The sequence below is a fragment of the Juglans regia genome, chromosome 14, assembly GCF_001411555.2.
Source record: "Juglans regia cultivar Chandler chromosome 14, Walnut 2.0, whole genome shotgun sequence".
NCBI classification, from domain to species: domain Eukaryota; kingdom Viridiplantae; phylum Streptophyta; class Magnoliopsida; order Fagales; family Juglandaceae; genus Juglans; species Juglans regia.
In genome coordinates, this window is record NC_049914.1 from 2999094 (window position 1) to 3018572 (window position 19479).

Sequence of the window (19479 nt, forward strand, 5' to 3'; positions counted from 1 at the left end):
GATGAAAGTTAAAAGTTGAAAGTTGAATAAAATATTTTTAGAATATATTTTTTAATATTATTTTTGTTTTGAGATTTGAAAAAGTTGAATTTTTTATTTTATTTTGTATGAAATTTTAAAAAAATTGTAATAATTAGATTAGATAAGATGAAATGAGTTGAGATAAATTGTAAAAACACATAATATCTGATTGATTAGATGAAACTTTTTTTAGGAGAATAAAAGTTATTTTATAATTTAAAACTTGTGTGCTTTAAAATTTAAATAAATCTAGATACAGTTGAAGTGAGTAAGCATCGATATGGTACAAACTTTTTAAAAATGAGTAGAATTTATTTTTAATAAATTAATTTATTTTTATAAATTTTATATTTATTCACTTTTTATTAAAATAATTGCGAGATATTTAAAAACCGTAAATATTATTTATCTTAAAATTTTAAAAAAGTAAACTGAAAATTTCGTTAGTAGACGTACGTAGTCTCCATCAAATGATTGAGTAAGATACCGACAGTTGGTTAGCCAAAAATATTCTTCGTTCGAATTTGTAAAGGCTACGATCACACTAATTCTAAAGGAACTCTGCTACGGCCACATCGGATTCTTGAAGGCAAAAGTTTTTTTTTTTTTTTTTTTTGCTTTTTCTTCAATATTTTTTTAATCACTTTAAACATTTTTAAAAAAATATAAAAAAATCACAAATTCATTTAAAAATATTTTCTTAATTATTAAATAAAAATAAATTAAAAAATAAACAGAATACAATTCGGTAAAATTTTTTGGTAAAAACTATACATGGAAATAGTATTTTTCATTCTGACGATGTTACTCCCATAGAAGAAGTCCACCGAAACAATCACCAAATAGATAATAAAAAAAAATGTCTTTTTTTCTAAACATTTTTTTTATTCATTAAATATATTTTTAAAAAAATATAAATTCATTTTAAAATAATTACTTAACAATTAAGTAAAATTAATAATAATAAAAAAAAAACAAAATGCAACCAGTGGCCATCATCGGTTACCACCTTCTGTGGGAGAAGCATTTCCCCTCAAGATATCTCTCCCGACACCAATCAATATTCCACAAAGAACACAATCCCAAGCCATACCAAGTAGATCCCGAACAAACCATTAACCAGAAATGTACAAACCAAATCAAAAGGATTGATTTTGAGTGTGTGCGCGTGCGAGAGAGATCAGAGAAGACAAATTTGAATCTTTTATCGAATTCCTCTCGATCATTCATTCATGCATGGGATGCTCTTCAAAAGCCAATATATAGCCTTTTTCCCAGAACTCTATACCTCATTACCCCTCAATTCGTCTTCAAATGAGTACAAAAAGAGAGAGAAGAAAAAAAAAACATGGTGAAGGACGTGGCTGGCTCATTTTAAAGTTTGGGAAGTTGCTAAATGTTTGTGGCCTAATTGAAATGAGAAACATTTGCATCAGCCAAAGCGTGGCATGAGCCAAATCACTTACCCCGAAGCCCCCCAAATTCGAAATACTACTGGGACTATGACAGAGAGACTTGAGGAGTGAGAGAGCTGACGAGAGAGAGACCCGAGGAGGGAGATAGAGAGCCAATGAGAGAGAAAGATTCAAAAAGGGAGATAGAAAGCTGATGAGAGAGAAAGATCCGAAGAGTGAGAGAGAGAGAGCTGATGAGTGAGAGAGATTGATGAGAGAGAGTAGTAGACAAGAGAGAGAGCTGAATGAGGCGCCTGACATTTAAAAGAAATAAAGAAATAAAATGTGTAGTATGCAACGGAACAGTTGTGGATGCACAGCAACTCTCAATATGATATGAAAGTTTGGACTTCGAAAAACCTTGCTCTTAATATATAAAAATAAATAAATAAAGCTAATTTGGCAGTCATGGCCAAAAGAGAAACATGTACTTTAGCAAAGATACTTGTACCAACCCTTGAATCCCATGATTTCCCAGATTGGTACCCTCCATTTCGCCCGTGGCCGTGTTTGTACCTGGCTTTGAGGAATGTTCTTTGGACTGAGTTCTTCCCATTTTTTGGCTTTTAGGGTCTATTTATGGAAGCCTTGGAAGGTGATTCTGTGGAGTTGGGTAGTCTAGGCAACTTCGGGGAAGTTTCCTTGCGTACGTCCTTATCGGACCTAGTCACTGGCTTGACTTTCCTTGGTTCGCTGCCTTGTCCTTCGTCTTCTTAAGAAAAAGCTGGGTTTGCATTAGCTTTTTTAATATATAAAAATAAATAAATAAAGCTAATTTGGAAGTCATGGCCAAAAGAGAAACATGCACTTTAGCACCGTTGAATCCCATGATTTCCCAGATTGGTACCCTCCATTTCGGCCGTGGCCGTGTTTGCACCTGGCTTTGAGGAATGTTCTTTGGACTGAAGAAATTTTTTGGCTTTTAGGGTCTATTTATGGAAGCCTTGGAAGGTGATTCTGTGGAGTTGGTTAGTCTAGGAAACTTCGGGGGAAGTTTCCTTGCGTACGTCCTTATCGGACCTAGTCACCGGCTTGACTTTCCTTGGTTCGCTGCCTTGTCCTTCGTCTTGTTAAGAAAAAGCTGGGTTTGCATTAGATTTTATGTGTCTGTGGGTCGACAGCGAGACTGATGCGACTTCCGGAGACTGATGTGCCGAAACAATAGCTGGATTACGAAAAGAGTAATGAGACTGATTTGCTGAAACAATAGCTGGATTATGAAAAGAGTAATGCTCCGAAGTTTTGTTCCGAAAAAATGTTCCAAACATTATACTTTATTTTTTTAATTTGTTTCTTTTATTTTTTATGTATTTTTTTAATCATCATAAACATTTTTTTAAAAAATAAAAAATTTATAATATCATTAAAAAATATTTCCTTAATCACTAAAAAAAAAAAGCATTCGGAACACTTCTTTAGAACCCAAATTTGGGTCCTAAAGCATTTCTGTTAATAAAATATTTCATATCATTTTATCTTATTATTATAATTTTTTAAATTTTTATACAAAATATAATAAACAATTTAATTTTTTCAAATACTAATTCAACTTTTTCAAATCTTAAAATAATAATAATATTAAAAAATAATATTTTAACAATATTTTTTATTTCTTATCTTTTCATTTAAAATAATTTTATCTCATCTCTGAATCCAAACCAATCTTTAAGATTTAAACAGTGACTCTTTAAATAAGGGAAGCTACTATTTATCCATACATTATTTTTTATAAATATATTATTCTAACTCATAAAACAAATTCTCCTTCTAAACATCTTCATTTTCTATCATACTTATATTTGTTATAGTTGAAATTTGAAAAAAAAAATGTCAACATTGAGACTATCCTTTTTTTAAAAAAAAACAAAAATCTACCATTTGTGTAAATATAATTTTTTTAAAAAAATATTATTATTACGAAAGTACTATGTTTAAAAATATTATCGTTCACATAGATAAGTAGTTTTAAAAAAATTCATTACAGTTAAAAAATCGAAAATATGGGTACACCATACAACAAGTAATTAAATAATTATAAAAATGTGAAAAAAATAAGTTAAGAATTTTCTTCAATTCTTTCTCCGAAGGAAAAAAAAAAAAAAAAGAGTAGTAAAATATGCATAAATAGAAAAATAAAATAAAAAATATTATTTTATTAGAATAAAAAAAAAATGAGAGAAAGACGTAAGAGATTTTGAAAAGATAAGTAAAACTTAAAAAAAAAATATCATTTTAACTAAAAATTTTAAAAAGATTGTTCGTCCATGTGAATAATACTCGCGTGCGTCATGTAGCTTTCTCTCTCACGTGGATCGACGTGTAGCTTTCTCTCTGATATGGGTCGACATGTAATTCCAAGAAGTCTGTGTGGGGACTAGCTTTCTCTCTCACGTGGATGTAGCTCTCTTACACGTGTCGACAACTCGTTTTGCTAATAACCCCTCGTGTGGGTTCTTTTTTCTTTCCAAATTACCCCCTCCAATGTCGACTCTTCGACATCGATTATGACCCCTCATTTTGCTAAGCATTAATTCTACTTATCATTTTTATTTATTATATATTATACTTTTTTTTTTTGTTATAATAAGTATATGATGTATAACTGATAAGTAAAACAATTCAGTTAGTTTAAAAAAAATAAAATAAAAAATAATAACAATACAGAATAATAAAAATATAAATAATACAAAATAATTTTAAAAAATATAAAATATGTGGTATGGAATTATCAGATGATAACTTAATCCTCATTTTGCTAATAATCTCTCAACGAGTCATGTCTCATAGCACTTTTATTGGATTAGTTAAAAGTTAAATTCAATAAGAATTTAACTATTGAACCATAAAATATATCACATTGGAATAACTATATTCTAAATATTTGAAATATAGTTACAGTAACTTCTAAAATTATTTTTAAATTTAGAAGACACTGTTTATTTATCAAATCTATTTTATATCATTTGTTTCTCTCTCCGGAGGTCTCCATCAATGTCTTTCTAGTTTTTATTTTTAATCCATAATTTAATTAGAATATGATTACTAATTAATATATAATATTATGAATAGTAAAATATGATAAAATAAAATAATTTTATAATTAAAAAAATTAAAATATTGTTGAAATTGATATATTAATTTGAGTTAATGATATATTAATTTAATAAGAATATGATTATTAATTGATATATAATAGTAAAATAGTAAAATATGATAAAATTAAAAAAATTAATAATTAAAAAAATTAAATATTTTTGAAATTATTAGTTATTCATTAGTATCTAATAAATAAATATATAATCTAATGTAGAGATTTGATGTGAATAATTAAAATCAAATTTATTGTATATTATTTTATTATTATATAATGAAAAAATAGTTATTTCAATGTAGAGATTTATATGAATGAAATAGCTAAAAGTTAAATTTTTCTTACATTCATTAAAAATGTCCTTTAATTTTAACTAATTCAATAAGAATGCTCTCACCCGACAGGGTAAATAAACAACCTCGTTTTTCGTGTTGACCTTTCAACATTGCATGTGATCTTTAGTTTTGCTAATAGATTTCTTCTATTCAACAATCTTATTCTATATATTTGTTGAGTAAAAGAATTTCTTTTATTTATTTTCCTTCAGGCGTGTCGTATAGGTTGTTCGGTAGATTTTTATTTTTTATTTTTATTTATTTATTTATTTATTTTGCGAAGAGTACTTTATTTAACTGCTCTACATTACACATCTGCTGAATATTAAAAAAAAAAAAATTCATTAACAGGTATGTGGTTTAGAATGTTAAGCAAAATTATTTTTTACTAAGAGTTCTTATATTCAGCATCTTTATACCACATACTTGTTGACTAGAAAAATTATTTTTTTCTTTTTCAACGTATATGTGGTGTAGGCTACTTAGTAGAATTTTTATTTGCTAATTCAATAGAACTTATTTTTCCCTCCCGGCAATTTTGTAGCGGTTGCATTTGTTTGAATTGTACAAGCTTTGTAATTAATAAATTATCAGAATTTTATTGTACTTGTCAAAATTTCGAAATCTTTGAAGTTTTATTTTTTTGGAAAATGCTACTTTGACTAACAAAGTGTACCGAATAGCCAATAGGTGACCGAATGGGTTATTATTATTATTATTATTATTCTTTTGTTTTATATGAATAAAAATGATTTTTATAACTGATTTTTCATTTAAAAAAAACTCAAAAAGGTGAATTGAAGCTTTCCTCTTAACAGCACTATCCTTTCTTTTTACATCTTTCTACGTTTCACTTACATTTTAGTAAGAAAAATTCTATTCTTAAGTCTCATATACCACACACCAACCTTTTTATAATTTCTTTAATTTTATTCTCTTATTAAATGTGTAATATATAGATTATGAATAGAATAATTCAATTATTTTAAGAATAATAAAACTAAAAAAAATTTTTAAAAAATAAAAAAATTTTGGTGTGTGGTGTATGGGCTTATGAATAGTAATGCTCTTTTTGTAAAAGAATTGATAATTTTTCTTATTTTATACGAAACCTAGAGCAACGATCATATGAAAAAAATTTTTTTTTGAGAGAAATAGAAAAAGCTTTGAAACTTAAAATGTTTGAATTGACGCTGAAAATTTTTTGTAGAAATATTTGAAGATTTTTAGAAATTCTTATACCCAAACATGCAAGTAGCTTTGTTTGGGCTTCTCATTGTTGCCTTATGCTTGTGTGCTTTCAATGGCTAATGATTCTTTGGGCCGTGCATTAGGTAATGAGGTTCGGCTCCAGGCCTATCCGGGCTCTGCCCAATAGATATCATGTTGGGCTGGAACTCTTCATATAGTGATTAGGCTACATATCAATATATAAATAGTTATTTTGTGTTTTCCTTGAGAAAGTTTAAAATTCAGGGTTTAGGGTTTAGTTTTTCTGACCCAATCTTGGATTTTCTGTTTGATTTAACGGTTTCATGAATGTAAATTAAAATAATATGATAATGAGAGTATAAACTTTTAGATTTGATAATAATGGAAGTTTTCCAAATAACTTGTTGAAGAAACTGTTGTTCTTTGAGATTTGAGTTCCCAAGTCGGAAGCGATGAATCCTAGCTAACAAACGCATGATTAGAAAATGAAGCATCTTTTGAGGAAGCATAAAAAGAAAGTACTCAAATCTATAATATATTATCAAAAACTTCTACTTATAATCTAACATGGAGAATATTCTATTCACATCATTTACATAACGAAATTTTAATTTACAACGAAAAAAATGAGTAGACCCCTGCATGAAAGAGAGTATTACTCAACCACCAAACCCGAACCAAAAGGAACAAAGATAACATGTACTTACAATTCTTTATAAATTATAATTCATTTTATAGTCATTTTACATAATTACACTTCATTTAAAATAGAATTGTACAAAGATTATATTATAAGTGTGAGAAATGGACACCCATAGTGAGCACCCATAGTGGGCACCCATTTCCCTTCTTGGAGTTTATGAAATGGCTCTTAAGCCACTTCATGAGTTTTGATGATTAGTCCTTAATAGTCAACCGGGATTTCCCTTTTTGGATGAGAAGTGTGCGCGTAACACAAATAGAAAATCTCTCTCTTAAGCATAGCTCTCTTTAGTCTTGACTTTTAGGTTGTGGAATATATGGGTATTGCTCTAGTCTTATCATGTAACACACTCCACCATCGACGTGAAGATTTTAGATAAACAACGACGATAAAAAATTCTTAGAATAACTGCACTAGATCCAAGATATTTTTGACGAAGTAATATCGATTCTGGTGTATATTTTGATATGATCTAGTATTTCTAACAAATAAGTTTATCATATTTTCAAATTCAAGAAGACAACTTCTTGAAGCCTAATTAATGATGTAATCAGAGTCCCTTTTATTGATTCCAATATTCGGTACAAAAGGGCACTCATCTCAACCATTAAACCACGAAGGCCTGTTGTTTTATATCTGTCATTTACTTGGTACTAAAATCAAATCACATATTTGAATGAAGTTCCTTTTGGCAGCCAAAGAATAACTAAGGGCATTTCGTAGCACCTCCAAAATCACATATCCCCTAGTCTTGTTTATCATCGTTCTCCTTTCTAAGTCCCATGAACAATATTCCGCGAAGACACCAAACATCTCTACTAAGTAAAACAAAGTACACTGGTGAATTTTCTTGTTAACGCTACTTAGGGGTGCTATCTATACCATACAGTGCGGGGTAGCCCCTCCCTACCCACGCATATCGGGGGCGGGAGTACAATAATGAAAATTATTGTAAATTAAAATTACAATAATGAACTATAATCCACTAGATTCAAAAATTATTTATAGGTCCAAAAATGATGAAAACTACATTTTTAAACCTAAATTGTAAATTTAAATTTGTAAATATGACTATAATTTTAAAACTAAGTAGTTTTTAATTTTGTTAATGCATATTTTATGTAAGTTGTAGTGTAGTAAGGGGTGACCCTTTTATAAATTATCTTCACAATACAAGTCTCACACTTAAGTAATGTGTGACTCTTGTATTACCTTGTTAATTTATAAAATGAACACCCTACTACACTATAACTTACATAAAATATTAAGTAAAAGTTATACTTAATACATATTATTAGATTTATATACAGTAAAAATAATAAATATGTAAAAATATGTATAATATAAATATATTTATTTATATAATAAAATATATAAGTGCAGAAGGGATAAATACGGGGAGGGTTGGGCCCTCCCCGCCAGCCCACGCTAGGGAGACTAAATGCGGGGCGGGGCCCTCGCATCCAAGCGAGGTGGGGCGAACGGGGGTTGGAATCTTAAAGAAATGATATAGATAAGATATCATTTTTATAATCTTAACCTCTTTTTTATTTTTTATATAGGGATTGCGGGAATTTAAATATAATTCTCTCATTTAGAAATTAGACCTTGTATATAACATTTGATTCAAAAGATTCTCTTGATTGTGAGCAAGAGGCCTTAATTGAAAAGTGAAAACTACCCGGACCCATGCTACAATCTAGTAGGATTGAGATTTGACTTCGACAAAGTCGGAGCCAAATTTTTCCTCCAACTTCAACTCCAAACGGAGTCGGTGTCCGACTCCAATCGGAGGTCGAAGCTCCGACCTCTGTTCGGAGTCCAACCTTCTATTGGGCTAGGAAGTTTGTTTCTCTACGTTTCTTACAGGCTTAGGACGTTTGTTTTGTGTATATAAGACGTTGTGAAGACAAATTAAAATGCCTTTGGGGTGCTAGTACTACCATATATATCAAAACTTTACTAGCGACAAAAGAATGAAGAATCTGATATTAATAAAAGTTTTTAAATGACTCGATTGACCAAAATCCTAATTGCAAAGAAAATAATTAATATTGGAGAATATCAAAAAGAAAAAGACAAAAATCAATGCAGCTTAAATAAGAGTATCATGTGGTGGGTCCTTGTTTCAGTCTTTGCTCGGATCGAGCACAATGTAATGTAACTACATAAATATAACTACATAAATATGATCATCAAAGTCCAAGTCCAAACCTGTAAAAAAAAATATTGAAAAGATAAAAAAAAAAAACCTTAAATACAATAGTTTAAAAACATGTATGATATAGTCATAAGTTATAACAGTCTCATTTATAATGTAATAACAACATTGACTTAGCTTTAAAATATAACTATATAAATATTAAATACGGATTTTACTCAAATCTTAATAGTCCATTGGTTATATCCATGTCCTTCCATTATGAGCCAAAATAAATGTGTTGCATGCTCTCAAAAGTCATAACAGATCATCAACACAATACGCAAAATATATATATAATTATATATATATTTTTTCACTTAAACTTCCGGACTATTTTAGTGATGTCAAGACACTTTCAACTTTTAAATTTATAATTTTTTTTTGGAAGCTCAATTTTAGCTGCGTGACTTTGAAATTTGAATATGATCTTTTAGTATCAATATGATCTGTGCAAATTTTTCTTCCATGTGTAGCTACCTTTAAACTACCAATATCTCATCATGAAATGTTGGTATATACTATATACGTACATGTATATATATATATATATATATATATATATATATATACCAGTACTAATCAGTCTATTGCTCACAAAAGTGCGAGTCTCAAATTAATTAATGAAAGGGACAGACTAGAAGAAGAAATTGGTCAAGAACTGCATTGACAAGGACTGAGCAGAGAATTCTTTTCATTGCATAAGGAAGTCTCTTATGTGATCCTTAAATGCAGAGAGCTCATTTTTTGATTCAAATAACTCATTTACAAATTTATACATTGATTTTTGAAGAGCTAACATCTCTTACACATTTTATTAAACACGTTGCATGCATACAACACAACTGATAAACACATCATATATTTTCTCAAACACATTTCTTTACTATAAATTTATAAAACTAATTCACAAGAATCACAACAAATTACTCAGACGTGCATGCTATGAGTATCGGAAGAGACGTATACATAAAATTAAATTGCTTGATTTAATTTTAGGGCTCAGAACCCCTCACTCTCACCGTAGGCTGAAGCTGAACGGAGGTTGAAGTTGGGATTGAAGTTGCGCACTACAGAGGAGCAAAGAGGAACAACGACAATAGAGAGGGAACGAGGCGGCGAGGTCGAGCTTCACTGGTTCAGACGTGAGACACAAGAGAGAAGGGAGAAGGGAGAATGAAGAATGAAAAAGGGAAGGGGGGTCTTACGTTTTGGACCCCCCGTGTGATAAAACGACGTTGTTCCATTTAATTTTTTTTAAAAAAATCCAGATATTCATTTTACATCTAAGTTTTATTAAAAAAATTCGGAGTCAAAGTTTGGAGCTCCAAGAAGCTCTGAACTCCTACTTTGACTCCTTATTTGGAGCTACTCTGAATGTTGATTCTGAATTCCAACCACTCCGACTTTATCAGAGTCAGAATTGAAACGAATGTCGAACAGAGTCGAAAATTTTAGAATTTTCCACAACCTTACAATCTAGAACATTTCCTAGGAGTTCAAAATACACATATTCCCTTATTTGGTTTGATACTCAACTTTGTCAAGGTCACATTAATTTCACTACTTTTCCATTTCCATCGGCGATTCTTCGTAGATTCCTTCGAATCATCCTCTTCTCAGTTCCCACATCTCTCTTTGCTGCACTACAGTTCTACAATCACAGCCGTTCTCTCACCCACCCATCAAAGTGACAATTCACAACACCTAGGCCCCCACCCCACTGTACGCCCCACTCCAATCGACTCTCGAGCTCACCGCCATGTCAGACTAGACCAACCTCCACCCAATCCCACTTAATTTACCTACTAAATCAACCATGGCATATAATTCCGCACAAGAAAAGTCCTCTCTCTCTCTCTCTCTCTCTCTCTCACAAAACTGTGGTCTTAAGTATGACCAAATAGCAACCGAATATGCCCCAGAATTTTTTTACTTCAACGACTCGTTTATACCTTTTATAACCGCCACTTCATCACGACAAGCATATGCTCCCATAATATTCTACAAATCATCTGCTAATAAAAACCCTACCTTTTCTTTTTCTTCTTCTCCTCACCTCATCGCGCGGTCTCTAGAACCCCCATTGTTGATCTCGGGCCTTGTTTATTTATTATCATTTACAAAGATTTTGAGTTACCCATGAAGTTTGGGAAACGGCTGAAACAACAAATGCAAGAAACGTTGCCGGGGTGGCGGGACAAGTTCTTGTCGTACAAGGAGTTGAAGCAGCTTGTTCGGCAGATATCTTCGTCTCCGACGCAGTCGAATGGGTCGCTAGAGTACGGAAAGGCCGAAAAGGAGTTTGTGTACTTGCTGAACAATGAGATCGAGAAGTTCAACGCGTTCTTCATGGAGCAGGAAGAGGATTTCGTTATCCGGCATAAGGTAACGTGTTTTCTTCCTCAGCAAGCAGTCGGTTCAGAACTAAAAAACGATCAAACTAGTTTTGTTTGAATAGGTTAATGAATGGAAGCAAACCTAAACCGAGCTTCAGGGGCGTACTTTCGTTTTCACTATCTGTCTTGTTTTTTTTTTTAATGTTGTTTTTCTTTGTTATATTTGTTGAAAAGATTTGGCCGGGTCAACTCATGTAAACTCGTGATTGACTCGGTTGGACACTGTTGGGTGGTAGGAATAAGAGTCACGGGTCAATTTTTTTTTTTTTTTTCAGCTTCACGGGTCAGTTATTGGGAAGTTTAGTGCACGATTAACGTGGATCCCCGGCCGAGACGAGACCCACTTTCTTATCCCGCGATTGGATGATGGGAAAATGACACTCGTCGTCGTTAAGATGGCCAGCGAAGTTAATTACTTGGAAAACTTTTCCAAGTATATATTTTTTCCCAGCTTCAAATAGCATCGTTTATGTCCTAGAACTACTTATGCATTGAGCTGGAACAAATTCGAGATTAGGGAATAATTGGAATGAAGATAATGTGAAATTAAAAAGTTATTTGGAAATAAAACGTGGAAATATAGGTAATAAGTTGTTAATAGTAGATAGAGTGATTCGTATACCTCCTAATGAGCTTGGCTTAAATCACTCACAACTCTTTTATGCCAAAGGATAATGGATTTGTGTGTGATCGATATACATATCATGTGGAAACAAAAGTGTTTCGTAGAGAATTTGGATACTTACTTAAAAAATAAAATACGGTGGACAAAGGAATAAGCTTTCCTCTTTTCTTTATTTATTTCTCTTCATGTAGGAGCATATATATGTAAAGGTAGGATTTACATGCTATGATTCGATATGGTATATATAAAGGGTAATGAGGAATTTGGAATTATGCACAAGTACTATGTGGAAACTCGACGGAGCTAATGATAATGTCGATTTATTACTCATACGGAAGATTTTCTTTGATTGCTTGTCGTTTTCGCATAAACATACTGACTCAATAACCCATTTGCAAATTTTTTAAATAAAAATGTTTGCATGTATGATAGCGTTGAGAAATTTGACAGATCTAATGAAAATGCATGACAAGTTTGTAAGAAAGGAGAGAAAGACCGTTTAATTTGAGTAAAAAAAACTTGGTGAAAGGGAAAAAAAAATATGATGTTGTGTCCAATATTAATCATTTATTTACCCCAAAAAAATAAAAAATAAAAACCGAGAACCTAAAATGAATTGGAATGTGAGAGAACATATTATAATAAGAAATTTATTTAACACATATTGAAATATGAAATACTTTTTTTCATTCAAGAAGTACTTCAGGTGCAAAGATATTTCATAAAAATAAACTCACAAATTAACTTAATTTTATATGATACGTTAAATATATTTTACAATATGACGTATTATATCAAACCACAGACTTATTTTTATGAAATTCCTTTTTGTCCAAGACATTTGGAAACATATTACCGACATCTACTAATCTGTTTTAGGTAAATTACTTAAAGGGATTTTAGAATGAGCTCCATATATCAGGGGCCAGAACTTCTCTATCTTGCTTGTGTTTGTATTCACACTCAAGTGTAAAAATATAGTTTAATCCTCACGCTAGAAAAGTAAAAAAGGAGTCGAATGAATTTGATCAATGTGTTTACGAATTCAGGAGTTGCAACAGAGGATCCAGAGAGTGGTTGATATATGGGGACAGAATGGGAGTCAGCCTTCAGAGGCAAATTATAAAGATGAAATGGCAAAGATCAGGAAAGATATCGTTGATTTTCACGGTGAAATGGTGCTTTTAGTAAACTACAGCAATGTCAATTACACAGGTACTGATCAAATCAGGCTAATTAAGCTCTCTTCAATTATTTTTTGGAACAAATTTTAAGCAAAGAAAGCCATCCCTTTTTTTATCGGTTCTTTCTTTTATGTTATCAACATTTTCAGAAGCTTGAACAAGTACTCAAAATTCAAAGGTCTGGCACCCACTAAAAAGTGTTGTTGATGAGAGAGCTTAAACTCAGAACCAGAATTGCAATTAATAATAAAAGTTTGTGTTTTGTAGGGCTGGCCAAGATCTTAAAGAAGTATGACAAGCGAACAGGAGGCCTTTTGCGTTTGCCATTCATTCAGAAGGTATTACAGCAGCCATTTTTCACAACAGATCTTATTTCGAAACTGGTGAAGGAATGCGAAAGCACCATAGAAGCAGTATTCCCAGCTGAGGATGGAAAGAAAACTAGAGAACCAAAACAAGCCATAACAGTTGCTGAAGAAGGAATTTTCAGGAACACTGTTGCAGCCTTGCAGACAATGCAAGACATCAGAAGAGGAAGCTCTACTTATGGTCACTTCTCTCTGCCTCCTCTGAACTTACCGGACTCCGACCTCACTCAGTCAATCCAACTCAACTCTCCTATACCCATTATCTAATAAGAGATGAAATCTATCAAACTACAACAGTTTTATATATATATATATATATGTGTGTGTGTGTGTATACGTGTGTGTATATATATAACACGTTGTTGGCTAATAACTTCATACTTCCTAGTGTGTTTTTGGGGCTTAGGAGAGAAAAAAAAAAAAACTTTGTTTCTGGGGATCCATGCTGTAGTAGGGATTAGTAAATTTCCTTTTGGATGGTAACCGGATTGGTAAATTTGATGTCAAGTGTTCGGTACATCAAGTTCAGAAATTGTTCTGATGGCGTTGATATGTAATTTAGAATATATCTCGGAAGCGTACTGTGTTAGATTTTCTCCCCATAGCTGAGGAATAATATACCCTTTCATTATTATCCAGTCATCCAGAGCAAATACTTATTCAGAAAGATTATTAGCTATGAGTTGTGACCCTAACAAAATCTGTTGACATCACTTACGGCCAATCTTGTACGACAAAGGCTTGTTAATTGTTCCATGTTCAATGCAGCCATTTGATTGCAATGTATGCTTGGAGAGTTACATATGATTATGGTTATGTCTTTTGCCAAAAAGAATACTGGTTATTCATTCTGCATCTTCAGATTGTCATACAGTAGGGCATAAGCCTCTGCTTGTTTATTTTTTGCACGTCATTTTTTGGCCGTAGGAGACTTGCCTTTTGTGCGCTCTCTCTCTCTCTCTCTCTCTCTCTCAAGGTGACCCTAACCCGTGCGTTTGTGACGTGTTTCGTACCTCGGCTGGTTTCTCCTACCAATGCAACGGACCTGCAAGACACTTGAAGGTGAGGGCTCGGGGTGCGTGTGACACCTCTGTTAGCGTATAATGTGATGGTGTCGCGCGGAAAGAAGAGAACTCACAAAGCTTTCCTAAAGACCAAAATCGAAGAAGAAATCCCTTTCGCCTGGAGGTGGGTTTATATAACCGACTGAGGCCGAGGGGTCCCCACTTTACTATCATTGAGTTGTTTGTGCGCCGCGCTGGGCAACTATCTGCCTCTTCATAAGCGGAATGGTATGCCTCTTTTCACTCCCTGTGGCAGGTGGGGAAGGTGTGCCCCACTATCAAAATTCTTGGACAAAGGTGGCTCCAGCTGTCATAGTTGCTTCTTGTTGTCTCTATACATTTAATTCGGCGTGATCTTCTACAGGGTGTGTGGGCAGCGGTACGCATGAGCGTTCTGATGGTCTTCTCCTCCATGACACGTAACCCACGGGTTGGGCCCGAGTCCTTCTATAACACTTGCAGGGTTAGGCCGCACGCGAGCTAGGTTGGCCCAGGGCCTTTTAGGAGAGGAATTCGCTTGGCCCGCCAAAGGAAAAATATCCTTCCCACCGTGTTGAATGGACAATCTCCCTTTTATAAAAAATGATAGGATTATTACTTTTTTATTATTTTTTTGTATTTAATTTTGTATTTAATTTTTAATTTTATTTAATATTAAAAAAGTGACTATTAATAAAATTATATATTTTTTTAATTTTTTTTAATAATTACAGATATTAAAAAAATACTTAAAAAATAAATAAATAAATTTAAAATACATGTAAATAGTAAATGGGTAGTAACCCTATAACTATTTTTTTTTTTTTTTTTTTTTCAAGAACCCAACGTGCATAAAGAATTCCCGTATCTGCAGCAACGATAAAGCTCGGAATTAGTCAACTACAAAATTGTGGGAGTTAGGCAACTAGAAGATTTTTAATGTAGGATCGGCACAGTCAAGGGTGGCTACAATGCTCAGAATCGTAGAATATTGCAAGTGACAACTGACTTCTCGTGGGAAAGAAGGTGAAAAAGACTTGGGGGTTAATATATTATTACTCTGCCATTGACGTTTGAGGATGGAACGTGGATAATATTTAATATTCCAGGTAATACTTAATTGAATTCAAGGCCGAAACATGGGTGGTCGTTCCTTAAGTTGCATCTAACTTCTTCATTTTTCGGTTTCTGCTCTGCTTCACATGGTCTCTCACATCTCAAGCCGTGATTGCAGAGGTTCTTTATGTGGAATTTGACTTTGCATGATGTCGCCCCAAGATACCGTTTCGTATTATGCTAAAATCTTTACTCTCCCTAATACGACTATAGGCACAGCTTTCGGAGATTGACATGCTTCTTCTATATCCTATGATTATCAAATACCTCTGCTATATGTAATTCTTTTTTCTCTCCTCGTATATTTGTTTAGTTCTGAGTTTTTGTTCGAAGATCTTTCATGTGGAGAGCTTTGTGGCAATAAGATGGATTCAACAAAGCTACAAGTGTTTACATCGGAGGACTTGAAAGCTTTCACCAATAATTTCAACGAGAAGAACCTGGTTGGTGTTATCCAGTTTGGAAAATTATATTCAGGAAAGATTAAAGGAGGCATGAATGGAGAAGAAGCCCGAGATGTGACGGTAAAGACGTGGGATAGGAAATCCGAATCCACGCCCCTCGCATATGATGAGTGCTTGACGGTCAAAGTAAGTTCTTGACTTGGCTGGTTCTCTCTCTCACTTCCTCTTCTTGACTTTGCAGGTTGTTCATAGTTTTGGATTCGGTTTGTGTTGCAGGAAGAAGTAGAATTTTTAACAAATCCTGCAATGAATAGTCATCCCAGCTTGGCAAAACTGATTGGTTATTGCTGTGATGAAGTAAAGGGTGTTGTTTATGATATCAGTCCACGAGATACACTGCATAACCTAATGGTCAAAGGTACACCCAATCGAACCTGCGTATTTTTGCTCCTCCAAGTGAGAATTCTTGAAATGAATTTAATTTTAATCCTTTTTATATGGAAAAAAAATGAGAAATTTGGTAACTTTTTTGGGTGGGGGACACTTCATCAACACGTATCTAAGAAATTCGTATTTTCTGCAAAACCAGTTTGTGCGATGTGAATCCATCATGAGAAGATGGATTTGCACTTGGTGATGTACATCTACATCAAGTCTAACACAAGATGAGGTTACGATAACTTCGCGTGTATGCCAAGTTTTACGCTCAGTTTTGCATAAATTGATATCGTTTGAAATCCTGCTCAAGTTTCCTGCATCATATAATATATGTTTGGGGATTTAGAATCTCATATTCTGCTGTAGATATTTTGTTGAGACACCATTTTCTAATTGCTTGATATACTACTCATATACAGATGATCTCAACTGGCAACAGAGGATGAATGTTATTCTTGAACTTGCACGCCTCCTTAAATTTCTTCATGGACAGGACAAACCGTATCTGGTCTTTAGTATCAATCCATCTCATATAATGCTCGATTGGGTTCGACTTCTTCCTTAAAACATGTACTTTTAGAACCCCCCTTTTTTTCTGGGTTTCTGAGGCATTGCAGTTTGTCTTGATGGTAGAAGTTTCATATTTTGTTGATTTTCAGGATCTCAATTCAAAATTAATTGATTTTGGATTAATTGGCAAATGGGTCATTGGTGAAATGAGTGCCAAAAAGAAGCAAATAGCAATACCAACTCGCTGTATTGATCCATATTTTGCTCTACGAGGTACGTCTTTTTCCTATTTTCTTTTGAATTTTCTTCTTCACTACCAGCATCTATCATATTTCTCTTACTTCAACGTAACTGCCGAGTTTCATTCGTGGACTAAACTCTCTATACAATATCTTAATAACCTCTGCATTAGGAATTTCTGCCTATCAAAGTTGTGGTCAAGTGGCAAATACTTACCCAAAAAAAGAAGTGTCAAATTACCTCTCTCTCTTGAATAGATCTCAAAGATGATTTTACTCAATTTGGTTTGATATCTTGTTAATTTAGATCAGCTTGATAATGGTGTCGATTTATTTCTTGACAGTTTTAGTCAATTAGTAGTTATCATGGTACCTCAAAACTCAAAAGTTGAAGACAAATGTGCATGGCAGGAGGTGAATGGGGAACAAGCTGTGAAGTATATTCATTTGGTGTCATTCTCCTGGGACTAATAGCCAAAAGAATTTCTGAATGGGATAAACAGGAACAACCCGACCGGGTACTCGAAAACCTGCTACATGTTTGGGCTAAGATGGAATATAAACCCCAGAGTTCTCTTGTCCACAAATCCCTGCAAGAAGACTGGGGCTATCATGCTGCAGATGGTATAGCAATTACTGAGTTGGGGATGCATTGCATTGAGTTCTTTCCATTGAACCGTCCTACTATGGAAGATGTTGTCAAGCGACTTGAAAATTTACTTATGTTTCAACGTCTTGGTGATTCAAGATCTCACAAAAGGGACAAGAAGTTTTAAGATGATGCAATGTGCATGTGGAATAGATCAGGTTTTAGGGACTTACACTCAGCTTTATATTATTATATTTCTTCGAACTTTGGTAGTTTTTGTATATAAAAGTCGTACAATCAGGTTTTCTTCACGATTATCTTCAAGCTAATGCATTATAAATCGTTTGTTCACCTGTTTTGGCGCTGTGCAAGGAATCTGATAAGGGCAGTAATGACTTCTTTTGTAAAGCAAATGGAAGGGATTATACAGACAGTAGAACTGATACAAATTTCATGCATTTCTGTTCGTAAAATTTTAGTAGTTTTTTTTTTAAGAATAGATGAATGTCACGTGTCCAAACATACTGCAACATACCAAGATAGAACATTTCAAAATACTTGAAAGAATACAGGAAAGGAAAAGAAAGAGCAATACTCGAAGGAGTCAAACACACACAACCAAACATTTCAAAACCAATAAACATTACAACTTTCTGATCCCATCTCATCACATCTTATAGAAAAAAATAAAAGAGCAATACTGCTTTAAGTGCTTAGAACTCGAAGGAGTCAAAACACTCCGAACCAAACATTTCAAAGCCAATAAATATTACAACTTTCTCATCTCATCTCATCATTTTAAAGTTAATAAAATTTGTTTAGTTACACAATATAAATTATTTTATCTCATCTAATCATTATAATTTTTCTAAACTCTCACAAAAAATATAATAAACATTTCAACTTTTTTAAATTTCAAAACAAAAATTATATTCTAATAATATTTTATTCAACTTTCATTCCATTTCATCTCATCTCATTCTCATTTATATAAAAAACATAAACAATTGAAAATAGAATAAAATCAATAAAGTAAAAACAACAAACAATTAAAAAAGAAAACGATACACGTATAATCTTTATGTACATTGTTTTAAATTAACGATATTTTTATAAATTAACTATAAAAATAATATACATTCATAAAAATATCCTCAATTTAAAACATGATTGTCATAAAGATTATACGTGCGTCATCACTTAAAAATTAAAAATTAAAAATTAATTAAAAATATTCTTTAAAAAATCAATTTAAAAACTCAAAAAATTGACTTTTAAATAAAAACAAAGGAAGCACTCGTGGAAGTGGAGGGGAACTCTCCCAATTGAGGGAGCATTGCTATTCATAAGCCCATACATCATACACCATAATTTTTTTTATTTTCTTTAATTTTTTTAAAGTTTTTTTTGGTTTTATTATTTTTAAAATAATTAAATTATTCTACTCATAATTCATATACCACACATTTGATAAGAGAATAAAATTAAAGAAATCATAAAAAAGATGGTGTGTGGTGTATGAGGCTTAGGAATAAAAATTTTCCAACT

General features: G+C 32.5%; 2 protein-coding genes across 4 annotated transcripts; both read left to right on the forward strand.

Annotated features, from left to right (window-relative positions):
* Positions 1 to 11028: 11028 nt before the first annotated feature.
* On the forward strand, positions 11029 to 14230 carry LOC109015887 (SPX domain-containing protein 3-like). The gene is made up of 3 exons (XM_018998336.2): positions 11029 to 11404; positions 13090 to 13255; positions 13492 to 14230. Exons 1-3 carry the CDS (start codon positions 11159 to 11161, stop codon positions 13857 to 13859), a joined length of 780 nt encoding a protein of 259 aa, XP_018853881.1. The 5' UTR covers positions 11029 to 11158; the 3' UTR covers positions 13860 to 14230.
* A 1435-nt stretch (positions 14231 to 15665) lies between these two features.
* Positions 15666 to 18240, forward strand: LOC109015871 (probable serine/threonine-protein kinase PBL12). Of its 3 annotated transcripts, none has more exons than XM_018998331.2 (6): positions 15666 to 15744; positions 16065 to 16341; positions 16432 to 16573; positions 17013 to 17140; positions 17253 to 17376; positions 17754 to 18240. In XM_018998331.2, the coding sequence occupies exons 2-6, from the start codon at positions 16117 to 16119 to the stop codon at positions 18116 to 18118; spliced, it is 984 nt and encodes a 327-aa protein (XP_018853876.1). In that variant the 5' UTR covers positions 15666 to 15744; positions 16065 to 16116; the 3' UTR covers positions 18119 to 18240. The 3 variants fall into 3 exon arrangements, with proteins under 3 accessions (XP_018853876.1, XP_018853871.1, XP_018853864.1); XM_018998326.2 differs by lacking the exon at positions 15666 to 15744 and adding an exon at positions 15776 to 15871; XM_018998319.2 differs by lacking the exon at positions 15666 to 15744 and having other exon boundaries at positions 15783 to 16341.
* The last annotated feature ends 1239 nt before the right edge of the window (positions 18241 to 19479 follow it).

Excerpts from the sequence above, each read along its gene's own strand:
- LOC109015887 (XM_018998336.2), top strand. The coding sequence starts at position 11,159 with ATGAAGTTTGGGAAACGGCTGAAACAACAAATGCAAGAAACGTTGCCG. Across the intron at positions 11,405-13,089 it reads ATTTCGTTATCCGGCATAAG|GAGTTGCAACAGAGGATCCA; the intron begins GTAACGTGTTTT and ends TTACGAATTCAG. Across the intron at positions 13,256-13,491 it reads CAGCAATGTCAATTACACAG|GGCTGGCCAAGATCTTAAAG; the intron begins GTACTGATCAAA and ends TGTGTTTTGTAG.
- LOC109015871 (XM_018998331.2), top strand. The coding sequence starts at position 16,117 with ATGGATTCAACAAAGCTACAAGTGTTTACATCGGAGGACTTGAAAGCT. Across the intron at positions 16,574-17,012 it reads GCATAACCTAATGGTCAAAG|ATGATCTCAACTGGCAACAG; the intron begins GTACACCCAATC and ends ACTCATATACAG. Across the intron at positions 17,377-17,753 it reads TCCATATTTTGCTCTACGAG|GAGGTGAATGGGGAACAAGC; the intron begins GTACGTCTTTTT and ends TGTGCATGGCAG.